This window comes from Mobula birostris, chromosome 13 (genome assembly GCF_030028105.1).
Source record: "Mobula birostris isolate sMobBir1 chromosome 13, sMobBir1.hap1, whole genome shotgun sequence".
Classification (NCBI taxonomy): Eukaryota; Metazoa; Chordata; class Chondrichthyes; order Myliobatiformes; family Myliobatidae; genus Mobula; species Mobula birostris.
Window position 1 is genome coordinate 26,975,463 of NC_092382.1, and position 22,117 is coordinate 26,997,579.

General features: G+C 43.5%; 1 protein-coding gene and 1 pseudogene across 1 annotated transcript; one reads left to right on the forward strand and one right to left on the reverse strand.

Annotated features, from left to right (window-relative positions):
- The window catches only part of LOC140207859 (uncharacterized), a 126,860-nt pseudogene that overhangs the window by 15,545 nt on the left and 89,198 nt on the right, over positions 1-22,117 (forward strand).
- On the reverse strand, positions 310-21,882 carry LOC140208638 (uncharacterized). Its single transcript, XM_072277472.1, has 2 exons — positions 21,831-21,882; positions 310-11,895 (listed from the first exon to the last, which is right to left on the reverse strand). The coding sequence occupies exon 2, from the start codon at positions 11,574-11,576 to the stop codon at positions 9,525-9,527; it is 2,052 nt and encodes a 683-aa protein (XP_072133573.1). The 5' UTR covers positions 11,577-11,895; positions 21,831-21,882; the 3' UTR covers positions 310-9,524.

The window sequence follows — 22,117 nt, forward strand, 5'->3', positions numbered from 1 at the left end:
GATTTTGCATTAAACGAAGAGTGGAATTGCATATCCTTCCACCGAGTAAAAAAAACGTAAGCTATCATAGCTGCGTATGTGTGTTTCTTGTAAAAAAAAAAAGGTGCTTTTAATTTTTGAATATAAGCAAACACTTTGTTCCTTTTGGTGGGGTGATTCAGCCCTTTCACATTCAAATTAAATAGGTTACTATTTCAAACCATTTTAAATACTAATCAACATGTAACTAAAAATATCTGGCCATAACTTATTAAAACTAGAAAGCAAACCATAAAGTAAGATATTCAAACAAACAATCATATATATTTTTTTTCTCTTTTTCAATCTTTATTAGTATCATAATAATAAACATACCACAGTATTGATACAAATTTATTGGGAATACAGCATTGTAATTTTCATAGTTAAATATAAGCCCAGTTGACACATGAGTATTAAGTCTCCCTATCATACATGATACAGATGAACAATATAAAACAAAAAAATCTATATAAAAAAATCATGAAAAAGAAAAAAAAAACAAATATATCCCGGAAAAAAAAACTAACATAAACAATGTTAATCAACTGAACTAAAAAAAGGCACGGGCTGTTTTGTAACATTGTTAAAAAAAGGGAACCATTAGTGTTGTTGACTCCGTTCCTCTCACCATGTATTACAAAGAAATAAAATAAGTTTGGAAAAGGTCAAGTTACATCATATGAAAATGTTTAATAAATGGCCTCCAAGTCTTCTTCGAATTTAATAGAGGGATCATAAACAACACTTCTAATTTTTTTTTTCAAATTTAAACACAACATAGTTTGAGAAAATCAATGAAATGTGGTGGGAGGATTAATCTCTTTCCAATTCAGCAAAATGGATCTTCTAGCCATTAATGTAAGAAATACAATCATCCGACGAGCTGAAGGGGTTAAATGACTTGATTCTATCATTGGTAACCCAAAAATGGCAGTAATAGAGTGAGGTTGTAGGTCAATATTCAAAACAGTTGAGATAATATCAAAAATATATTTCCAATATTTTTTTCAACAAAGGACATGACCAAAACATTTGAGTTAGAGAAGCTATCTCAGAGTGACATCTATCACAGATAGAATTTATATGAGAATAATAACGAGATAATTTATCCCTAGACATATGAGCCCTATCTACTACTTTAAACTGTATCAACGCATGTTTCGCACATATAGATGAATTAACTAATTGAAGATGTTTTTCCCATTTTTCAATTGGTACAATAATCTTAAGTTCCCTTTCCCAATCACTCTGATTTTTATTAGACATATTTTCATAATTATATCATAAATAATTGCTATTACACCATTCTGAAGAGGCTTTAAATCTAATTTTGTTTTTCCAAAATATCCATTGATTATACAAACGTTTGTAAATTCGGGAAGGTAGGAAAAACAGTATTTTAGAAAAATTTCTAACTTGTAAATATCTAAAAAAGTGAGATCTAGGCAAATTATATTTATTAGTTGTTCAAAAGACGTGAAACAATTATCTGAAAATAAATCACAAAATCGTACTCTACTTTTAATTTTCCAAGCCAAATATTCTTAATCTATAGTAGTGGGTTGAAAAAAGAAATTAGATACAATAGGACTTGCTAAAGTAAATTGATTCAACCCAAAAAGAATTCCAAATTGAAACCATATATGTCAAGTATATTTAACTATTGGGTTATCCATTTGTTTATACAATTTAGAAAGAGTAAAGGGAAGCGAAGACCCTAAAGTAGAACCCAATGAAAACCCTTGTAAAGAATTACATTCAAGATTCACCCAACGTGGACTTGAAGTTGCGTCCAACTCTCATAACCAAAAACTTAAATATCAAATGTTAATTGCCCAATAGTAAAATCTAAAATTCAGCAAAGCTAAACCTCACCTCCTTTTTAGATTTCTGTAAATGTCCTTTGCCTAACCTAGGATTTTTGTTCTGCCATATATATGAGGAGATTTTGGAATCAACATTATCAAAAAATAATTTTGGAATGAAAATTGGCACCACTTGAAATACGTATAAAAACTTAGGCAAAATAATCATTTTGATAACATTGATCTGACCGATCAATGATAAAGACATTGGTGACCATTTAGTAAACAAAAGTTTAATCTGATCGATTAAAGGTAGAAAAATTAGCTTTAAATAAATCTTTATGCTTTTTCGTAATTTTAACCCCTAAATATATAAAAGAGTCAGTAACCAATTTAAATGGTAAACATCCATCAATAGAAACCTGCATATTTAGGGGAAATAGTTCATTCTTATTAAGCTTAAATTTGTAACCAGAGAAATTACTAAACTGAGCCAACAAGAATAAAGTAACAGGAATAGATTTTCCAGGATTAGAGATACATAATAACAAATCATCTGCATATAATGATAACTCCTGCATTTCATTTCCATGGGTAATACCAAAAATGTTAGGTGAGTCTGGGATGGCAATTGCTAAAGGTTCAAGGGCAATATCAAATAATAATGAACATCCCTGCCTAGTACCCCGAGATAAACAAAAAAAGGAAGATCTTTGATTGTTACTACAAACAGAAGCTACAGGGGAATGATATATCAATTTAATCCAAGATATAAGTATCGGACTAAAATTACATTTCTCAAACACAGTAACTAAATATGGCCATTCAACTCTGTCGAAAGCCTTCTCAGCAGCTAATGAAATAATACATTCCAGAGTGTTAAATGAAGGAGTATAAGCAATATTCATTAACCTCCTAATATTAAGAAAATGAATAATGATTTTGAATAAATCCTGTTTGGTCCACAGAGATAATTTGAGGTAGTACCTTTTCTAACCTAGTCACTAATATTTTAGAAAAAAAATTGGAGTCTACATTCAAAAGCGATATCGGTCTGTATGATGCACAATCAGTAGGATCTTTATTCTTTTTAAGAATTAAAGAAATAGAAGCTTCATAAAATGATTGTGGTAATTTACCTAATCTGATTGCTTCTTTAAATATTCTAGATGACCAAGGAGAGAGAATAGAGGAAAAAAAACTTTAAAAATTCCACTGTAAAACCATCAGGACCAGGTATTTTGCCAGAATTCATTGTTATTTCTTCATCTGTCATCGGAGTTTCTAATGTTGAACATTCTTTGTGTGATAATTTTGGAAAGTTCAATTTCCTTAAAATATCATGCATAGTGTTAGAGTCATGAGGAAAATCAGAATTGTATAAAGAAATATAAAATTCTTCAAAAGTTTTGTTTATCTCGTCATGATCAACTGTCAAAGTGTCATCATGTTTACGAATCTGGATAATTTGACATTTAACTGAAGTAGTTTTCAATTGATTAGCTAATAATTTACCCAATTTATCACTATGAATATAGAACTTATTTCTAGTTTTCATTAATTGATTTTCAATTGAGGATGTTAATAATAAGTTATGTTCCATTTGAAGTTCGACTCTCTGTTTGTAGAGCTCCTTACTAGGAGCAATAGAATATTTCTTATCAATTTCTTTAATTTTATCAACCAACAAAAATGTTTCATTCTTAATATGTTTGTTTAAACCAACAGAAAAAGAAATAATCTGTCCGCAGATATAAGCTTTAAAAGCATCCCAAACTGTGCCTTTGGAAATTTCTTCCGTAATGTTAGTTGGAAAAAAAGAAATCAATCTGTTCCTTCATAAATTTAACAAAGTACAGGTCTTGAAGCAAATTGGAATTAAATCACCATTGCCTATTAGTACAAGTGGTATCCATTAACTTGATAGAAAGTTTCACTGGAGCATGATCTGAAATGGCGATAATGTCATATTTGCAGTCGATTACAGATGGAATTAGACGAGTCAATAAAAAAGTAATCAATTTGAGAATAAGAATGATAAACATGTGAGAAGAATGAAAACTCTTTGTCCTTAGGGCGCAGGAATCTCAAACAATTATATATTCAACCCAACACAGCTCCCAGAGAGAAATAGGCCCTACGCCCTCCCCCATCCAAAGCGAGAAAGCTGACCAATAGACAGTCAGTGAGCTAAGAACTAAGTACCGGCCCCAAAAAAATCCTGTTGACAGAAAAAACTCCAGTCTTGCAAGGTCATTATGTCCCTATCAATACACAACATAAAAAGCAAAAGAACTCAGTATTCGAAAATATGAAAAGGTCACTTTAAACAAATCCAAAAAAGCTGTATTAAAATAAAGCCTCAAAAAGGGATAAAATAAAGTAGTATCAAAAAAAACAAAAGACAATATATGAACAGCCAAATGTAAGCTTAATGAAACCTTATTTTAAATTCATATTAACAGAAGAAAAAACTTGATCAAATAAGAAGTATAACAGTTTTAGACTTCATCCTTCAGAAAATCTTTTGCATCTTCAACTGACTTTATTCTTTTTCACAATCCGTTCTTCAAAACAATACTCAGATGAGCGGGGAACCGAAGGGATGGTTTATATCCTTCATTATAAAATTCCAACATAACTTCTTTATATTTCATGCAATCAGTCAAAATTTCAGGTGAATAGTCTTCCACAAATCTAACCATGTAACTTTGGAAATCAATCATTCCTTGTCGCCGGGTATGGCAAATTAAAAGGCCCTTAATATGAAACTCCTGAAAGGTTAGTCTGACCGATCTGGGTTTTGCCGCTGAGGACAACGGCTTCAAAGTCGGAGAGCGAAAAGCTCGATTGAGCTTCGGCTCAGAAGTGAATAAAGCTGGGAAAATCTGCTTCAGAAAGTTTGCAAAGACTTCGAACGGTCAGCGCCTTCAACTGATTCTTCAAGACCCAGGATTTGCAAGTTATTTCTCCTGTTCCTGTTTTCGAGACTGATGATCCTTTTCAGCATTTTATCACTGGATAAAGATAACTCTTTGCAGAGTTTAATTGTATCTTCAATGTCCTCTTCAAGTGTCATTAGCTTCACAGTATTCTCCTGAATTTGGTTCTCATGCTCAAATAAAGTTTGTTGAATTGTATCCAATTTGCTGTTAAGCCATTGAAACTCCTCAGAGAATTCCTATTTCTGCGATTTAAGGAAGTCACTGATTGAATCCAAAGTGACTGGGGATTCATCTTCTGTTTCTCTTTCTTTTGCAAATGCTCTGGTTCTTTTCCCAGCCATAGTAAAGCAGTATTGAAGTATTATAATAAGGTTTCAAAAAAAAAGACTGGTAGAGACAATTAAGTAAACAGGGTAGGAGCAATCGAAAAGCGGCCAACAGGGCTCTGACTGCTTCTTATATCTAACATCTGCTTCCTTCTTCCGCTTGACGAGTTGCCTCACGTGTTTCGTCAGCCACGGTTCCCTTTTCCTACCATTTTTTCCTTACCTCAGTGGGACAAACCTATCCTGAACCCTGCACAAGTGGTCCCTAAACTTCCTCCACATTACTCCTGTGCTTGCACCTTTGAACACCTGTTTCCAATTTACTCTCGCTAGTTCCTGCCTCATCCATTCATAGTTAGCCCTTCCCCAGTTAAGCACTTTCCCATTTTGTCTGTTTTTATCCTTTTCCATAGCTATGCTGAAGCTAAGGGAGTTGTGGTCACTCTCACCAAAATGCTCCCCCACCAAGATGTCTGCCACCTGACCAGGTTCATTACCGAGAACTAGATCCAGAATGGCCTGTCCTCTCATCGGCCAGTCCACATACTGTGTCAGGAATCCTTCTTGAATACACCTGACAAATTCAGCCCCATCTATCCCCCTTGCAGTCAAGAGGTGCCAGTCAATATGAGGGAAGTTGAAATCACCCATAACTACAACCCTGTATTTCCTGCACCATTCAAAAATCTGCCTGCTTATCTGTTCCTCGGTGTCCCGAGGGCTATTTGGGGGCCTATAGACCACTCCCGGCACAGTGATTGATCCCTTCCTATTTCTGACTTCCACCCACACCGACTCAGTGGACACTCCCTCTGCAGCGTCCTCCCTTTCTACAGGTGTGATACTATCCCCGACCAGTAATGCTACTCCCCCCTTTTCTACCTCCCATCCTAATCCTTGTAAAACACCTAAACCCCAGTACCTGCATCAGCCAATCCTGCCCTTCCTCCAGCCAAGTTTCAGTAATGGCCACAACGTCATAGTTCCACGTACTGATCCATTCTCTAAGTTCATCCCCTTTATTCCTAATACTCCTAGCGTTGGAATAGACACATTTCAACCCCTTGAACTGGCTACATGTATGTTTTGTCCCTGCCTGTCCTTCCTCAGCAACTCAGAACACACAGCATCATGCCCTTGTCCTTCTACCCTCATCTCTGCACTCACATTCTGATTCCCACCCCCCCTGACAATCTAGTTTAAACCCTCCCCAACAGCTCTAACAAACCTGCCCACCAAGGTATTGGTCCCTTTCCAGTTCAGGTGCAGCCCGTCCTTGTTGTACAGGTCAGACCTTCCCCAGAGAAGATCCCAATGCTCCAGAAATCTGAACCCCTGCCCCCAGCACCAACTCTTCAGCCACACATTCAACTGCCACGACTTCCTGTTCCCACCCTCTCTGTCTCGTGGCACAGGAAGCAATCCCGAGATTACCACCCTTGAGGTCCTGCTTTTTCACTTTTTTTCCCTAACTCCCCATATTCCTTCTTCAGGACCTGATCCCTACTCCCATCTATGTCATTGGTCCCCACGTGGACCAGGACATCTGGCTGCTCACCCTCTCTCCTGAGAATACCGAGAACTCCATCCGAGATATCGCGGACCCTGGCACCAGGGAGGCAACAGACTGGGATTCTATATCTTTCCCACAAAACCTCTTAACTGTCCCCTTAACTATCGAATCCCCTATCACTACTGCTCTCCTCTTTTCACTCCTTCCTTTCTGAGCTGAGGGTCCAGTCTCGGTGCCAGAGACGTGACCACTACAATTTGTCCCTGGTAGGTGTAGGTCGTCCCCACCAACAGTATCCAAAACAGTATACTTATTGTTGATGGGAACGGCCACAGGGGTGCTCTGCTCTTTCTGTCTATTCCCCTTCCCTCTCCTGACAGTCACCCAGCTACCTGTCTCCTGACTTTTAGGGGTGACTGTCTCCCTGAAACTCTGATCTATTACTGCCTCTGCCCCCCGAATGATCCGATTTGACAGGAGCTGCAGCTGGATGCACCTCTTGCAGGTGTAGATATCGGAGACAATTGTCCTGTCCCTGACTTCCCACATCCTACAATCGGAGCACTGGACTGCCCTATCTACTGCCTCCATTACTAACTCCTAAGTTAATTAATTAAATAAACTTTCCCGGCCTTACCTTACTGGGAGCAAGCTCATCCTCTGCCTCTGCTCGCTGAAATCTCTCGAGCCAAAGCCTCAAAGCTCCACTCCTTCACTGGCCGCTCTCCACTCCAGTCCACGTTAAACTCCAGTCCCAATAAAGGTGAATATGCAGCAGAAGAACCTCCTCCCATGCTCAGTGACCAGGGTGCAGAACTGGGTGTGGTGAGCATCAGCAATAATTGTAGAGTTCAGCACCGACAGTCACTCTCAAAATTGCATTCAGCAACGGTGATGGACAAATATCCAGCATGCAGCTTATTGAAACTTTCTCCCCAGTGCAGAAATCGTGCTTGACTAATCTTCTGGAATTTTTTGAGGATGTAAGTATGAAAATGGACGAGGGAGAGCCAGTGGATATAGTGTACCTGGAGCTTCAGAAAGCCTTTGATGAAGTCCCACATAGGAGATTAGTGGGCAAAATTAGGGCACATGGTATTGGGGGCAGAGTACTGACATGGATTGAAAATTGGCTGGCTGATAGAAAACAAAGAGTAGCGATTAACGGGTCCCTTTCGGAATGGCAGGCGGTGACCAGTGGGGTTCCACAACGTTCAGAGCTGGGACCGCAGCTGTTTACAATGTATATTAATGATTTAGATGAACGGATTAAAAGTAACATTAGCAAATTTGCCGATGACACAAAGCTGGGTGGCAGTGTGAAATGTGAGGAGGATGTTATGAGAATGCAGGGTGACTTTGACAGGCTGGGTGAGTGGGCGGATGCATGGCAGATGCAGTTTAATATGGACAAATGTGAGGTTATCCACTTTTGTGGTGAGAACAGGAAGGCAGATTATTATCTAAATGGAATCAATTTAAGAAAAAGGGAAGTACAACGAAATCCAGGTGTTCTTGTACATCAGTCACTGAAAGCAAGCATGCAAGTACAGCAGGCTGTGAAGAAAGCTAATGGCATGCTGGCCTTCATAACAAGGGGAATTGAGTATAGGAGCAAAGAAGTCCTTCTGCAGCTGTACAGGGTACTGGTGAGACCACACCTGGAGTACTGTGTGCAATTTTTGTCTCCAAATTTGAGGAAGGACATTCTTGCTATTGAAGGAGTGCAGCGCAAGTTCGCAAGGTTAATTCCCGGGATGGCGGGACTGTCATATGTCGAAAGATTGGAGCGACTGGGCTTGTATACACTGGAATTTAGAAGGCTGAGAGGGGATCTTATTGAAACATATAAGATTATTAAGGGATTGGACACACTGGAGGCAGGAAGCATGTTCCCGCTGATGGGTGAGTCCAGAACCAGAGGCCACAGTTTAAGAATAAGGGGTAAGCCATTTAGAACGGGAACGGAGTTGAGGAAACATTTTTTCACCCAGAGAGTGGTGGATATATGGAATGCACTGCACCAGAAGGCTGTGGAGGCCAAGTCTCTGGATGCTTTCAAGAAAGAGATGGATAGAGCTCTTAAAGATAGCGGAGTCAAAGATTATGGGGATAAGGCAGGAACGGGGTACTGATTGTGGATGATCAGCCATGATCACAGTGAATGGCAGTGCTGGCTCGAAGAGCCAAATGGCCTATTCCTGCACCTATTGTCTATTGTGAACCCAGTAATGTGTCACAACTGTAACATGCTGTGAGGTTTCAGTGTTAATGTAATGGCCTCTCTGTAATGTATCACTGCTGAGGTTACTGTTTCTCTGTAGCAGCAAAGTTTACGTTACGACTAGAGACAACAGGGTTTTGAAGTGCAGGGCTATCCAATGGGAGAAATGTTGTTCTTTCTTGTGAGTCTGGAAGAGAGATTTTTGCGGTCTTTTGCTGGGGAGAGGTGAGAAGACATGAATGGAGAGAGTGAGCCATTTTCCTTTATTTTTTCTTTACTAACTCTATAGTCAAAGTAATAACTACAAAGCCCAATTGTTTAATCGTATATTATGTACCGTTTGTTATTTCAGGGTACTGATTTGTAATGGGGGTCACATCGTGCAGCATCCACCCAAACGAGATTTCTTAAGTTTGGCCGGGCTGGGGGCTATCACCCCCTATATTAAGCTGCTAGCTGAAGTGAGAGTTAAATATGGTTAGATGACTGAGCGAATTGCTTCACACATTCACAGCAGGTGAACGGCCTCTCCCCATTGTGAACTCAATGATGGACATTTGGTGGCGATGGCTGAGAGAATCTCTTCCCAAAGTCTGAGCAGCAGATCAGCCTCTACCCAGTGTGAACTCGCTGGTGTCTCTGCAGGTTGGATGACCGAATGAAACTCTTCCCACACACTGAGCAGGTGAACTACCTCTCCCCTGTGTGAACATGCTGGTGTCTCTGAAGATGAGACAACCAAGTGAATCCCTTCCCACACACTGAGCAGGTGAATGGCCTCTCTCCAGTGTGAACTTGCTGGTGACTCAGTAGTTGAGAGGACAAAGTGAATCCCTTCCCACAGTCTGAGCAGGTGAATGGCCTCTCTCCAGTGTGAACTCGCTGGTGTACCTTCAGTTGAGATGAACGAGTGAATCCCTTCCCACAGTCTGAGCAGGTGAACGGCCTCTCTCCAGTGTGAACTCGCTGATGTATGTTCAGTTGAGATGAGCAAGTGAATCCCTTCCCACAGTCTGAGCAGGTGAACGGCCTCTCTCCAGTGTGAACTCGCTGATGTACCTTCAGTTGAGATGAGCAAGTGAATCCCTTCCCACAGACTGAGCAGGTGAACGGCCTCTCCCCAGTGTGAACTCGCTGATGTACCTTCAGTTCAGATGACTGAATGAATCCCTTCCCACAGTCTGAGCAGGTGAACGGCCTCTCTCCAGTGTGAACTCGCTGATGTACCTTCAGTTGAGATGAACGAGTGAATCCCTTCCCACAGTCTGAGCAGGTGAACGGCCTCTCTCCAGTGTGAACTCGCTGATGTATGTTCAGTTGAGATGAGCAAGTGAATCCCTTCCCACAGTCCGAGCAGGTGAACGGCCTCTCTCCAGTGTGAACTTGCTGATGTACGTTCAGTTGAGATGAGCAAGTGAATCCCTTCCCACAGTCTGAGCAGGTGAACGGCTTCTCTCCAGTGTGAACTCGCCGATGTACCTTCAGTTGAGATGAACGAGTGAAACCCCTCCCACAGTCTGAGCAGGTGAACGGCCTCTCTCCAGTGTGAACTCGCTGATGTATGTTCAGTTGAGATGAGTAAGTGAAACCCTTCCCACAGTCTGAGCAGGTGAACGGCTTCTCTCCAGTGTGAACTCGCTGATGTACCTTCAGTTGAGATGAACGAGTGAATCCCCTCCCACAGTCTGAGCAGGTGAACGGCCACTCCCCAGTGTGAACTCGCTGATGTATGTTCAGTTGAGATGAGTAAGTGAAACCCTTCCCACAGTCTGAGCAAGTGAACGGCCTCTCTCCAGTGTGAACTCGCTGATGCACCTTCAGATTAAATGACGAAGTGAATCCCTTCCCACAGTCTGAGCAGGTGAACGGCCTCTCTCCAGTGTGAACTCGCTGGTGTACCTTCAGTTGAGATGAGCAAGTGAAACCCTTCCCACAGTCTGAGCAGGTGAACAGCTTCTCTCCAGTGTGAACTCGCTGATGTACCTTCAGTAGGGATGAGCAAGTGAATCCCTTCCCACACACTGAGCAAGTGAACGGCCTCTCTCCAGTGTGAACTCGCTGATGTACCTTCAGTTGGAATGATCGAGTGAATCCCTTCCCACAGTCTGAGCAGGTGAATCGCCTCTCTCCAGTGTGAACTCGCTGATGTACCTTCAGTGCAGATGACAGAGTGAATCCCTTCCCACAGTCTGAGCAGGTGAACGGCCACTCCCAGGTGTGAACTGACTGGTGTCTCAGTAACCGAGATGACAGAGTAAATCCCTTCCCACAGACTGAGCAGGTGAACGGCCTCTCCCCAGTGTGAACTCGCTGATGTACCTTCAGTTGGGATGAGCGAGTGAATCCCTTCCTGCAGTCTGAGCACGTGAACGCCCTCCCGCCAGTGTGAACTGACCAGTGTATCCGTAGGTTAAATGATTCAGTGAATCCCTTCCCACAGTCTGAGCACGTGAACGGCTGCTCTCCAGTGTGAACTGACTGGTGTCTCAGTAGCTTATATGATTCAGTGAATCCCTTCCCACAGTCCAAGCAGGTGAACAGCCGCTCCCCAGTGTGAACTTGCTGATGTACCTTCAGTTTAGAGAAACAAGGGAATCCCTTCCCACAGTCTGAGCACGTGAACGGCTGCTCCCCAGTGTGAACTGACCAGTGTCTCAGTAGCTTATATGATTCAGTGAATCCCTTCCCACAGTCCAAGCAGGTGAACAGCCGGTCTCCAGTGTGAACTCGCTGGTGAGCCATTAGGTCAGATGAACAAGTGAATCCTTCCCTACAAATTCAGCAGATGACTAGCAATTTGCCCAACTAACTGGTGTGTCCACAGGTGGGAAGACCGACTGAATCCCTTCTCACACACAGAACAGTTGAATGACCTTGTCCCAGTGTAAACTTGCTGATGTACCTTCAGTTGAGATGACCAAGTGAATCCCTCCCCACAGTTGGAGCAGGAAGGATGATCGAGTGAATCCCTTGCTCCACTTCTTAAATATCTGTACAGAGACAGCAAAACTGTCGTGTTGTGTTCGAGATTCCCGTAGACAAATTCCTTGTCATTTTTAACCTGTAAAAATATTTACAAAATCCATCAATGGGTGTAGGACAACATTTCAGATGAGATCCCTTGAGTTGTCAAGCTGTGAACTGACTTCACACTGTTACAGTGAAGTTCAACCCAAGGTGGAGAGAGAAATCATCTTCTAACTGGGCACAGTGCTGGTATCTGGAATGACCACCAAATTCTCTGATGCTCTTCCTGTCTCTCTAAGAATGTGGCATTTCTGCCATCTCCAATCTGTGACCTGGCTCAGTTTGACTCTCTCCATTGGCATTATTCCGTTCCCACTGAGCTGCATGGGTGCCTGGCCCCACAGTAACTGAAACCCTCTCACACAAATAGCTGGCAGTGCATTCCACGCACCCACCACTCTCTGTGTAAAGAACTTACCCCTGACATACCCTCGGTATCTATTTCAAAGCACCTTAAAACTATGCCCAATTGTGTTAGCCATTTCAGCCCTGGGAAAGAATCCTCTGGCTATCCACATGATCAATGCCCCTCATTAGCTTATACACCTAAAAAAGGCTCTAAACATAAAGAAGGAAATTATACATTGCTTTGAGGATTTGTTGGAAGTATACAAAATTATGAGGGTATAGATAGGGTAAATGCAAGCAGCTTTTTCCACTGAGGTTGGGTGGGATGACAACCAGAGGTCATGGGTAAGTGGAGAAGGTGAAAATTTAACAGGAACATTTGGAAAAGCTCTTTACTGAAATGGTCGTGAGAGTGTGGAATGAGATGTCAACTCAAGTGGTGAATATGAGCTCGGTTTCACCATTTAAAAGAAGTTTGGATGGGAGCCTGGATGGCAGGCATCTGAAGGCGAAAGTCCCAGTGCAGGTATTTGCAGTAGAGACCTTAAATGTTTTTTTCGGCATTGACTAGATGGGCCAAATACCCTGTTTCCGTACTGAACCTCTCCATATTTCTATGACAGAGAAGCTGGACAAACTTGTTTGGAAGGGAAAAGGTAGGAGTGACAATGGAGCAGCAACGGCTGGAGTTTCTGGGAGCAATTCGGGAGCTGAGTGATAGATACATCCCAAAGAAGTGGAAGCATTGGAAATGCAGGAAGACACAACTGTGGATGAAATGAGAAGCCAAAGCCAACATAAAAGCCAAAGAGAGGGCAAACAAAAGAGCAAAAACGACTGGGAAGCTTTTAGAAACCAACAGATGATGACTAAAAAAAAAAGTCAGATGGGCTCAGGCGGTGGAATTATGATAATGTAGTCATTAGTGAGTCTTGGTATCACCCAACAGTCTGAGGCATTTAGGGGAACAAAATATCCAGGGCCTCAATATCTCTTGAAAACCAAGGTACCCTGCACCAGTTACCTTTCAACTTTTATTTTGGTAGGCACATACAATCCCTACACCCTCAAAATTTCACTTCTGAAGGCCTCCCACTTACCAAGTACTCCTTTGCCAGGAAACAGCCTGTCCCAAACCACACTTGTTAGATCCTTTCTGATACCATTAAAATTGACCTTTCTCCAATTTAGAATCTCAACCCATGGTCCAGACCTCTCTTTTCCCATATTTATCCTGAATTTCATGGCATTATGGTCACTAATTTCTGTCACCAGCCCCGTATCATTTCCTAACAGATCATTGCACACTTCTGCATCGGGAATTCTACGTACTGATTAAGGGCACATTTGACAACCTACACCCCATCTTGTCCTTTTACAGTATGGGATTCACAGTCAATACATGGAAAGTTAAAATCATTTACTGAATCAACTTTTGTTCCTTGGCATGGTCTGCGATCTCTCTACAAATTTGTCCCTCTAAATCCCTCAGATGTTGGGTGCAACCAAATCCCAGTAATGGCTACAATATCATAATTCCCTGTCCTGAGCTCATCTGGCTTTCCTGCGATGCTTCTTGCATTGTGATATACACAGCTCAGCACATTCATTGCACCATTCACAACACGCTGGAGGTACTCAGCAGGTCGGGCAGCATCCGTGGAAATGATCAGTTAACATTTCGGGCCATAACCCTTCGTCAGGACTGAAGAGGGTAGGGGCAGAGGCCCAATAAAGAAGGTGGCGGGAGGGTGGGGAGGAGAAGGCTCCAGGCTCAACCATTTGATTGCTGACTGTATCTGGTGTCTGAACAACATCTGACTGGTGTCAAGAAAACAACCTCCCCTCATTGTCACAAAACATGCATCATTGCTGTCGCAGTTTATGTTCCACTGGATGCTAATGCTAAAGTAGCCATGAAAGACCTCAGTGCTGCTATTAGCAAGCTGCAGACATTGCATCCAGATGGAGCTTTGACTGTCGCTGGGGACTTTAATCATTGTAACCTACGTACCGTGCTTCCAAGATTTTACCAAAATGTATTATGCACCACCACGTGGAATAAAACCTCAGATCATGTGTACACAAATGTGGCTGATGCTTGCAAACTCACTACCCTCCCCCACCTGGGAAAGTCCGACCGTCTTTCATTGTTTCTGCTTCCCAAGTATAGCCCGGTCACTAAACGTGTGAAACCCACAATGAAGACTATTAAGATCTGGCTGGAGGATGCTGACTCTGCTCTTCAGCACCAATTCCAGCACACAGACTGGAGCACGTTTGCTGCCCATACCACCACAGACTCTCAGATTAACATTGATTTATAAACCAACTCTGTCCTTGAGCACATCAACAAGTGTGTAGATAGAGAGACATCACTAAAACAAATAAAAGTTTTCCCCAGTCAGAAACCATGGATGAACAGAGAGGTTCACCTCCTGCTCAAAGCCAGAGATTCAGCCTTCAGGTCTGGAGACCAGGAGGCTTACAGCTCAGCCAGGGCCAACCTGAGGAGGGGAATCTCTCAGGCTAAACACATTTACAAACAGAGAATCGAGGAGCACTTCAACTCCTCTGACCCCCAGCCCATGTGGCATAGCATACAGGTCATTACAGACTTCAAACCTCCTAGTACTGTGCCCCCTTCCAGCTCTGCTACCCTCCCTGATGAGCTCAATTACTTCTACGCTCGCTTTGATCGAGGGAACAAGGAGGTCACCCTCAAAGCGGATCTCCCACCTGGTGAACTGTCTCTCTCACTTTCCACCTCCGATGTTTGTGGACCCTGAGCAGGGTGAATGTACGGAAGGCAGCTGGTCCGGATGCAATACCTGGCCGTGTGGTCAGAGTCTGTGCAGGACAGTTGGCCGGGGTCTTCACAGACATTTTTAATCTGTCCCTGGCCCAGGGTGTTGTCCCCCACAAGCTTCAAGATCACCACCATCGTGCCAGTGCCGAAGCATTCCACTGCCACGAGCCTGAATGATTTCCGCCCAGTTGCACTCACCCCCATCATTGCAAAGTGCTTTGAGAGACTGGTTCTATCACATCTGAAATCCTGTCTGCCCACTATCCTGGACCCCCATCAATCTGCCTATCGCACCAACATGTCAACAGAGGACACCATCTCCACGGCACTTCACTCTGCCCTGACCCACCTGGACAGCCCCAACTCTTACGTCAGAATGCTGTTCATTGACTTTAGTTCGGCATTCAATTCTGTAAGCCCCTTCAAGCTGATCACCAAACTTCGCCAGCTTGCTATCAGCTCATCCATCTACAATTGGACCTTGGACTTTCTGACTAACAGACCCCAATCAGTTAGATAACCTCTCCTCCTCCACTCTCACCCTGAACACCGGCGTGCCTCAAGGCTGTGTGCTGAGCCCTCTTCTGTACTCCCTCTTCACCTATGACTGCGTTCCTGTACATGGTTCTAACTCCATAATCAAGTTCGCAGAGGCCACCATGGTGGTTGGCCAGATCAGAGGGGATGACGAGACAGCCTACAGGGATGAGGTCCAGCACTTGGCTGCGTGGTGTGCCAACAATGATCTGGCCTTTAACACCCAGAAGACCAAGATCATTGTGGACTTCAGGCATGCTAGGAGCCACACTCCCAATCTACATCAACGGAACTGTAGTGGATCGTGTATCAAGCTTCAAATTCCTTGGTGTCCACATTTTCGAGGATCTCACCTGGTCCCTGAACTCCTCCATCTTGATCAAAAAGGCGCAACAGCGTCTTTACTTCCTGCGGAGCATCAATAAAGCTCACCTCTGTCCCAGGATATGACAGACTTTTACCACTGTACCATTGAGAGCATACTCACCAACTGCATCTCAGTGTTAAACCATAGAAACCACAGAAAGTACAGCACAGAAACAGGCCCTTTGGCCCCTCTTGGCTGTGCCAAACCATTTTCTGCCTAGTCCCACTGACCTGCGCACGGACCATATCCCTCCATACACCTCCCATCCATGTATCTGTCCAATTTATTCATAAATGTTAAAAAAAGAACCCACATTTACCACCTCGTCCGGCAGCTCATTCCATACACCCACCAATCTCTGTGTGAAGAAGCCCCCCCTAATGTTCCCTTTAAACTTTCACCCCTCACCCTTAACCCATGTCCTCTGGTTTTTTTCTTCCCTTGCCTCAGTGGAAAAAGCCTGCTTGCATTCACTCTATCTTATACCCATCATAATTTTATATACCTCTATCAAATCTCCCCTCATTCTTCTACGCTCCAGGGAATAAAGTCCTAACCTATTCAACCTTTCTCTGTAACTGAGTTTCTCAAGTCCCGACTACATCCTTGTAAACCTTCTCTGCACTCTTTCAACCTTATTTATATCCTTCCTGTAATTTGGTGACCAAAACTGAACACAATACTCCAGATTCAGCCTCACCAATGCCTTATACAACCTCATCATAACATTCCAGTTCTTATACTCAATACTTTGATTAATAGGCCAATGTACCAAAAGCTCTCTTTACGACCCTATCTACCTGTGACGACACTTTTAGGGAATTTTGTATCTGTATTCCCAGATCCCTCTGTTCCACTGCACTCCTCAGTGCCTTACCATTAACCCTGTATGTTCTACGTTGGTTTGTCCTTCCAACATGCAATACCTCACACTTGTCAGTATTAAACTCCATCTGCCATTTTTCAGTCCATTTTTCCAGCTGGTCCAAGTCCCTCTGCAGGCTCTGAAAACCTTCCTCACTGTCTATTACACCTCCAGTCTTTGTATCATCAGCAAACTTGCTGATCCAATTTACCACATTATCATCCAGATCATTGATATAGATGACAAATAACAATGGACCCAGCACTGATCCCTGTGGCACACCAGTAGTCACAGGCCTCCACTCAGAGAAGCAACTCTCTACCACCACTCTCTGGCTTCTTCCATCGAGCCAATGTCTAATCCAATTTACCACCTCTCCATGTATACCTAGTGACTGAATTTTCCTAACTAACCTCCCATGCGGGACCTTGTCAAAGGCCTTACTGAAGTTCATGTAGACAATATCCACTGCCTTCCCTTCATCCACTTTCCTGGTAACCTCCTCGAAAAACTCCAACAGATTGGTCAAACATGACTTACCATGCACAAAGCCATGTTGACTCTCCCTAATAAGCCCCTGTCTATCCAAATGCTTGTAGATTCTGTCTCTTAGTACTCCCTCCAATAACTTACCTACTACTGACGTTAAACTCACCGGCCTATAATTTCCCGGATAACTTTTCGATCCTTTTTTAAACAACGGAACAACATGAGCCACTCTCCAATCCTCCAGCACCTCACCTGCAGACAGCGACATTTTAAATATTTCTGCCAGGGCCCCCGCAATTTCAACACTAGTCTCCTTCAAGGTCCGAGGGAACACCCTGTCAGGTTCTGGGGATTTATCCACTTTAATTTTCCTCAAGACAGCAAGCACCTCCTCCTTTTCAATCTGTACAGTTTCCATGGTCTCACTACTTGATTCCCTCAATTCCATAGATTTCATGCCAGTTTCCTTAGTAAATACAGACGCAAAAAACCTATTTAAGATCTCCCCCATTTCCTTTGGTTCCGCACAAAGCCAACCACTCTGATCTTCAAGAGGACCAATTTTATCCCTTACAATCCTTTTGCTCTTAATATACTTGTAAAAGCTCTTTGGATTATCCTTCACTTTGACTGCCAAGGCAATCTCATGTCTCCTTTTAGCCCTCCTGATTTCTTTCTTAAGTATTTTCTTGCACTTCTTATACTCCTCAAGCACCTGATTTACCCCCTGTTTCCTATACATTTCATACAACTCCTTCTTCTTCTTTATCAGAGTTGCAATATCCCTTGAGAACCAAGGTTCCTTATTCCTATTCAATTTGCCTTTAATCCTGACAGGAACAGACAAACTCTGCACTCTCAAAATTTCCCCTTTGAAGGCGTCCCACCTACCAATCACATCTTTGCCAGAGAACAACCTGTCCCAATCCACACTTTTTAGATCCTTTCTCATTTCTTCAAATTTGGCCTTCATTCAGTTCAGAACCTCAACCCTAGGACCAGATCTATTCTTGTCCATGATCAAATTGAAACTAATGGTGTTATGATCACTGGAACCAAAGTGCTCCCCTATACAGACTTCTGTCACTTGCCGTAATTCGTTTCCTAACAGGAGATCCAATATTGCATCCCCTCTAGTTGGTCCCTCTATATATTGATTTAGAAAACTTTCCTGAACACATTTTACAAACTCTAAACCATCTAGACCCCTAACAGTATGGGAGTCCCAATCAATGTATGGAAAATTAAAATCCCCTACCACCACAACTTTATGTTTCCTGCAGTTGCCTGCTATCTCTCTGCAGATTTGCTCTTCCAAGTCTCGTTGACTATTGGGTGGTCAGTAATACAATCCCACTAATGTGGCTATACCTTTCCTGTTTCTCAGCTCCACCCATAAGGACTCAGTAGACAAGCCCTCTAATTTGTCCTGCCTGGGCACTGCTGTAATATTTTCCCTAACAAGCAATGCTACTCCCCCACCTTTCATTCCTCTGCCTCGATCAGATTTGAAATATCGGAACCCTGGAATATTAAGCTGCCAGTCCTGCCCCTCCTGCAGCCAAGTTTCACTAATTGCTACAACGACATAATTCCACGTGTCAATCCACGCCCTCAACTTATCCGCCTTCCCCACAATACTCCTAGCATTGAAATATATACACCTCAGAAGATTTTTACCACCACTCACAACCTTTATATCAGCAGATTTGCTTAAACTTTCAACATCATTTATTTTCACCCCAGCCACACTGTCAGCTCTGGCACTCTGGTTCCCACCCCCCTGCAAATCTAGTTTAAAGCCTCCCCAATAGCACTAACAAACCTCCCTGAAAGGATATTGGTCCCCCTGTGGTTCAAGTGTAACCCGTCTCTCTTGTACAGGTCCCACCTGCCCCAGAAGAGGTCCCAATGATCCTGAAATCTGAAACCCTGCCCCCTACACCAGTTCCTCAGCCACTTGTTCCTCCTCCAGAGCATCCTATTCCTACCCTCACTGGCACCTAGCACAGGTAGCAATCCTGAGATGTATGGCAATTGTCCCGTTTCGGACTACAAAGCACTCCACTGTGTGGTGAAAACTGCCCAGCGGATTATCAGCACCTAATTGTCCACCATTGAGAACATCTACCATAAACACTGCCTGGGAAGGGCGAAACGCATTATCAAGGATGCATCTCACCCTAACCATGGACTTTTTACTCTCCTCCCATCTGCTAGGCACTACAGGAGCCTCCGCTCCCGCACCAGCAGGCACAGGAAGAGCTTCTTCCCTGAGGCTGTGATGCTGCTGAACCTCACATCACAGCACTAAGCAGTATTGCATCCGTATTGTACTGTCTCCGTACTTTTATATTTGTGTGCTGTAGTACTTACTTTTTATTCTCAGTTATTTTGTAAATAACACTATTCTTTGCATTTCTGGTCAGATGCTAACTGCATTTCATTGGCTTTGTATCTGTACTTGGCACACTGACAATAAAGTTGAATCTAATCTAATCTAAAAAAACAAAGGAGCTGATTGTGGACGACAGGAGGAATGGAGACAGGCTCACCCCTATTGGCATCAGTGGATCTGGGGTTGAGACGGTGAACAGCTTCAAGATCCTTGGCATAAACATCACCGAGGATCTCACATGGTCTGTACATACCGGCTGTGTTGTGAAAAGAGCACACAGCACCTTGCTCACCTCAGACGGCTGAAGAAGCTTGGGATGGGGTCCCAAATCCTAAGAACTTTGTACAGGAACACAATTGAGAGCATCCTGACTGGCTGCATCACTGCCTGGTATGGGAACTGTACTTCCCTTAATCGCAGGAACCTGCAGAGAGTGGTGCGGACAGCCCAGCACATCTGTAGATGTGAACTTCCCACTATTCAGGACATTTACAGAGACAGGGGGGTAAAAAGGGCCCAAAGGATATTGGGGACCCAATTCACCACAACCACAAACTGTTCCTGCTGCTACCATCCAGGAAACGGTACAACAGCAAAAGGACCAACAGGCTCCGGGACATCATCTTCCACCAGGCCATCAGACTGATTAATTCATGCTGATACAATTGCATTTCTATGTTATATTGACTGCCGTATGTACAAACTATTTATTATAAACAACTATAAATTACACATTGCACATTCAGACGGAGATGTAAAGATTTCTACTCCTCACGTACAGGAAGGATGTATGTAATAAAGTCAATTCAATTCAATTCACCCTCTCCACTATCTGTTCTGTCATTCTGGCTCCCATTCCCCCTACAACTTATTTTAACCACATCACCCTCTCTCCCCACACTAGCACTAGCGAGCCTCACCACTGGGATATTAGTCCCCTCTTGTTCTGTTCCCCTCACTAACAAATCCCCTATCACCCCTTTGACTTTCCTCTGCCAGGTAATCCCCCCAACAGTTTCTAAAGTGGATCCACCTGTTGTTGTGTGGGATGGACACAAGATTACTCTGCGATGGCGATTTAACCTCATTCCCCTTCCTGACTCTCACCCAGTTTCTTGTGTCCTACACCTTGGGTGTAACTCACCTCTCTTCATGTCATATCTATGACTTTAGATAGAGAGGTATTCATTTTAACAGCCAGCAAATCACTGTCAGTAAGAACTTTGATCTCCTCTGGGCTCGATCGACTTCATCTGCACTCTCACACAACCTATGTAGCAGGCCTGTAACGGGGAATGAAGTATTTTCTCACCAGAGCTTTTGCACATTGTCCATATCTGATTTGCTTGCTAAATGACGCTTTAAAAAGTCAGATTTCAAACTATCACTCCACTTCCTCCCACTTTCAAATTCTCCAGCAACTTTTGCATCACCACAATACACACAGGTAACACCAGTTTCTGTATTGTACATAAATATTTCCCCTGAACCCTCCCCCAGGTGACTGACGGTGGTGAACTCAGTGATGGCAATGCCAATGAATATGAAGGGAAGGGCAGTAGTCTGTCTCATTGGAGTCTGGCACATTTGTGATGTGAAAGCTACTTGTTGCCCAGGGCAAAGGTGTTTGATATCATTATGTACCCAGAGAGAGTGGGACAAAACATGTTCTCACGGGTAGAAAGTCCAGAACAAGAGGGGGTGGAACAAGCAACAGACACAAAATGCTGGGGGAACTCAGCAGGCCAGGCAGCATCTATGGAAAAGAGTACTAATGCTGAGTTCCTCCAGCAATTTGTGTGTGTTGCTCGGATTTCCAGCATCTGCAGATTTTCTCTGGTTTGTGACTGGAGGCAGAACAAAGGTGATTTTCTCAACAGCTGATGTAAAAGATTTTGTTCCCTTTCTCCGAGTTCCCGATCCTTGCATTTAGACAGCTGGAGCTCAGCTCTGTCTGAGAGACCCATCGGTTCCCATTCCCTCATCAGCCGGAAGCTCCCCGGGGCCCGTGTACGGATGGTGGGGCTGAGAGAGAGGGAAGAGAGCAGGACTGTCCCGGGATTGCGGGTCACGGAGTCCGGAGTCACAGCAACTACCCGAAGTCGGTGTTGAAAACGCCGCCCGGTGAGACCCCCAACCCGGAGACCCCTTCTCACCTCAACCGATCATCCGGGGCCTTTTGTGCCCCGCGCGCTGATGAGCTCGAGCTTGGTCGGTTTAACGGCTGGGCTACTAATCACGTGACCAGACCCTCCCCCACCGCTGTCAACAGAGGAGTCACGCGATGCGCTGTTCCCATTGGTCCGAAGTGATGTCAATCACTACTTCCAGCCAATAGCGGAGGCGGACCAGCCGAGAGGGCGTTACCCCCGCTGACTCCGTCTCCCGAACTTTCCGTCACGGCGGGACAACCGTCAAAGTAAATGTCCGCTTTCTGATTTAT

What these genes read in the sequence shown, in the direction of transcription:
- LOC140208638 (XM_072277472.1), bottom strand. Translation starts at nt 11,576, where the DNA reads ATGGCTCACCAGCGAGTTCACACTGGAGACCGGCTGTTCACCTGCTTG.